Raw genomic sequence first — 4188 nt, 5'->3', positions numbered from 1 at the left:
CATTTGATTGGAAGAAATTATTAAATGCATTTGTAAATTCGTGTCGTTGGTTTAGTGTATGCAAAGATAGTTTTAACTATTATGTGTTGTACTGTTTTTTAATTAGTTCAAGCAATCTGTGTTCCATTTTCTTCTTCCAAGAAAATGTTGAATTTTTTGTAGTCTGCAAGCTGTTAAGAGTGACATTGGAAGATGATGAAGCTGTTAAGAATAACCTCAATTTTCTTTTCCAAAATTCTTCTTTAGCTTCTCTTGAATAATCCTAGCAGAAGCAACAATGGAAGGGCGGTGACTAAACCTATCCATTTCAATTGACTTGAAGTAGAATATATCTCCAAAACTGCTAGGGATCTCTTCCAAACACTCACAACATCTTAAGACTAGATGCTCAAGGCATGGGAAAGAATCTGTGTAAGCCTCCAACCATTAGAGCTTTTTATCTTTAAGGACCAACAATCTTAATCTATAGAATCCTCCTTCAGCTACTTCCCATACATTTTTATGGAACGCATTTTCCAGCTTTAGTACCTTAAGCCATTGCAACCTCCCAATTACTGTTAAATCCCACCCAGAAATATTAGTACCACTCAACTTCAACTTCTTCAGTTGTGAAGGAAAAATAAACCATTCGGGAAAGATTACAATGCACCCAACCGAAACTGAAACTGTTAGACTCTTTAGCCGTTCTAAATAGCCCAACTTATCCAAAATGAAGCAATTGCTGGAATATCCACTAATCTGGCTGGCCTCTAAGTCTACTTTATAGACAATTTTCAATATTTTTATATTTGGAAAATTGGAATACACTCTGTTTCTGCAATGAGTTGGATCCACCCAAGATAATGTTTGCAAATTCTCTTTTTCCATGCTTGAAGGATTGACAACATAGCTAGTGTCAAGTTCAAGATGCCTTAACTGTGGTTTTTCCATGTTTGGTGAAATTGGCTGGAGAAGGTCACGTTGCACTTTGCTCTCATTGTAATTTTGAGTCACTGTAACCCATCCTCGTACCTCGAAATTGAATGCAACTGGTGGATCTTCCAAGATTTTTCTTGCTAAAGTAGTCTTCCCTATGCCTGGCATCCCAATAATTGGGATTACTTTTACACCTTTTAAGCTACTGAAGAGTCGACTCTTTATCATACTAACGTCATTTTGACGACCCACCATTATTCTACCCTCATCAAGCTTTGGATAGCACACAGACTGAGTATCATTGGCCTCATCATCATCAGCAGCTTCATTGCTTCTTGTGTTGTGGATAGTGCTCAACAACTGTGCTGCGTTTTTTGTTACTTGATGCAAGGTTTGAAAGAGTTGTTCTGAAGCTTCTTTTGGTAGGTGGTGCTCTTCTTTGGCCACACAAAAGTTTCTAAATTGTTTTTCGATGTCTTCTTTAGCTTTGAGTACAAAGTGTCTGATTTGGATTATATTCCAGCTCCGGATCCACCAAACTTCGATTTCAGTACAAATTCTTGCATAGCAAAGAGACTTTGATGGAGAGATTCTAGTGGTGTTTGAACGGTGTTGTTAGGCACCCATGAGCTGGGTGTGGTCGAAGATGACCTAAGATAATCATCATCTATTAATCTTCTCAAGAGAAGAGTTAAATCATCACAACATTCAAAAGTCTTCTGTGTGTCCTCTAGCTCTACCCTCTTTTCTTCTACTTGTTGCAAGGTTTGACACAGTTCCTGAAAAGCTTCTTCTGTAAGACTAAAATATCACATGCATCATATAATATGTGATTATAGGATCAACTAACCTCCAGCCATAGTTTCTTGTTACGGTTGAGCGATCTGGACTGCTGCAGAGATAACGATTATTTTGTCTCTCACTTTACTCAGCTCTCTCTAGATGGTGTATGAGGTATGTAGTGTGAGCAGTGAGAGGACTAGTGACCTTATATAACCACTGGCCATCATTGTGGTTGATTGTCTTTAGGTCTCCTAAACCCTAACTAGACTCCTACTCATAATGGTAGTCTAACTATTAGGTTATTAGTGTTGCACCACATATCAAATACTGAATATTATCATAACTTATCCTAATGTTATAATAATAGTAACGGATGAACGTTACATTCTCCCACTTGGTGCAAGCACTACCACTCAATAACATAAAAACACCAACCATAATGATATGTTCTCATTAGCACGAGTAGTATCCATTATGATCAAATGCAAACTGCCATTGGGCACTTAATTAGGAAACAAAACCCAACGAAATAAACCCTATGTTTATTCCAAGTCCCTGAAGTACATTTTCTCATCAATATAAAGCAAATGAAGGTGTACACACTTAATTGAGAAAACGTCTGAATGCCAAAGAATTTTATTAAAACTGAATGTATATATATACAAATTACAAATTGGGCGAAAGTCCCATTTTCTGAATCAAATCCTTGAACTTAAATGGTGGCATGCCTTTAGTCAAGGGATCTGCTAGCATCAACTCAGTATGAATGTGTTCAATGAATACAACTTTATTTTTGACACGCTCCCTAATTGCTAAGAACTTGATGTCGATGTGCTTAGTTCGACTCCCACTTTTGTCGTTTTTAGCTAGGAAGACTGCAGCTGAGTTGTCACAGTAGACTTTCAATGGCTTAGATATAGAATCCATAACTCTAAGCCCAGAGATAAAATTCTTTAGCCAAACACCCTGTGAAGTAGCCTCGAAACAGGAAACGAACTCGGCTTCCATGGTAGAAGTAGCTATTAAGGACTGTTTAACACTTCTCCATGAGATAGCCCCACCGGCCATAATGAAGACGCACCCAGAAGTTGATTTTCGAGAATCAACACAGCCAGCGAAGTCCGCGTCTGAGTAACCGACAAGATCTAAATTGTCCGTCTGCCTAAACCCAAGCTTGTAACCTTTGGTTCCTTTGAGATACCTTAGAACCTTCTTTACAGCTCCCCAATGGTCCAACCCCGGATTGTGTTGGTAACGCCCTAGCATTCCAACCGCAAAAGCAATATCCGGCCTCGTACAGACTTGAATATATCCAAGACATCCAACTGCTACAGCATAAGGGATGTTCTCCATGGATTCCTTCTCCAAATCATTTTTCGGACATTGGTCCAAACTGAATCTATCCCCCTTAGATATGGGAGCAGCGTTTGGTGAACAATTTTGCATATGAAATCTCTCTAAAACTTTGTTTATATAGGTTTCTTGAGATAAACCCAATATACCCCGGGACCTATCTCTCTGAATTTTAATGCCAATAACATAAGAGGCATCACCCATATCCTTCATATCAAAGTTCTTAGAAAGAAATTGTTTCACATCACGAAGCATCCCCTTATCATTGGTGGCAAGTAAGATGTCATCCACATATAAAACAAGGAAGCAAATTTTACTCCCACTCACCTTTTGGTATATACAATTATCTGGGGGATTTTCAACAAAACCAAATGAAGAAATTACCCCATCAAACTTGATGTACCATTGATGGGAGGCTTGTTTTAAACCGTATATGGATTTCTTAAGCTTACATACTAAATGCTCACCACCCCTAGAAGAGAAACCTTCAGGTTGTTTCATATAAACCTCCTCTTCTAGATCACCATTTAGGAAAGCGGTTTTCACATCCATTTGTTGCAACTCAAGATTAAAATGTGCAATTAATGCCAGAATGACCCGAAGTGAATCTTTCTTTGATACAGGAGAAAAGGTCTCCTTGTAATCGATTCCTTCTTTTTGAGTAAATCCCTTGGCAACAAGTCGGGCCTTGTATCTCTCAATGTTGCCTAATGAGTTTCTTTTAGTCTTAAAAACCCATTTACAGCCAATTGCCTTGGCCCCATTAGGCAACTCAATAAGATCCCAAACTCCATTGTCCTTCATGGAATTCATTTCATCTTTCATGGCTTCTAACCATAAGTCAGACTGTGCACAATTTGTGGCTTGAGAGAATGTTTCAGGATCATCTTCAGCCCCTATGTCAGATTCTTGTAGATACGAAACATAATAACTAGGAACTGCTGATCGCCTTATCCGAGTAGACCGTCTTAAGGTTGGACCCTCATCACCTTGTACAGGCTGCGGGGCAACTACCTCTTCAGGAACTGGTGGAAGTTCTTGAATCGGTTCAGTCTGTATCGGCTCAGAATCTTGTTGTATATCCTGAGTTAGTTCAACCATTGGTTCGAAATCTAGTTCAGGCGGTTGCTGTAAGTC

The 4188-nt window shown here is 38.9% G+C and overlaps 1 protein-coding gene across 1 annotated transcript; it reads right to left on the bottom strand.

Annotated features, from left to right (window-relative positions):
- Positions 1-426: 426 nt before the first annotated feature.
- Positions 427-3051, bottom strand: LOC109179832. The gene is made up of 2 exons (XM_019329311.1): positions 2900-3051; positions 427-1417 (listed from the first exon to the last, which is right to left on the bottom strand). Exons 1-2 carry the CDS (start codon positions 3049-3051, stop codon positions 427-429), a joined length of 1143 nt encoding a protein of 380 aa, XP_019184856.1.
- Between the last annotated feature and the right edge of the window lie 1137 nt (positions 3052-4188).

This window comes from Ipomoea nil, unplaced genomic scaffold, assembly GCF_001879475.1.
Source record: "Ipomoea nil cultivar Tokyo-kokei standard unplaced genomic scaffold, Asagao_1.1 scaffold0980, whole genome shotgun sequence".
Classification (NCBI taxonomy): Eukaryota; Viridiplantae; Streptophyta; class Magnoliopsida; order Solanales; family Convolvulaceae; genus Ipomoea; species Ipomoea nil.
The sequence above is the reverse complement of the archived record's forward strand: the minus strand, read 5'-3'. Positions and strand labels throughout refer to the sequence as shown.

What these genes read in the sequence shown, in the direction of transcription:
- LOC109179832 (XM_019329311.1), bottom strand. Translation starts at nt 3,051, where the DNA reads ATGGAGAACATCCCTTATGCTGTAGCAGTTGGATGTCTTGGATATATT. An exon ending in GCTGTAAAGAAGGTTCTAAG is followed by an intron (nt 1,418 to 2,899) that starts GTATCTCAAAGG and finishes AATCCAAATCAG; the next exon opens with ACACTTTGTACTCAAAGCTA.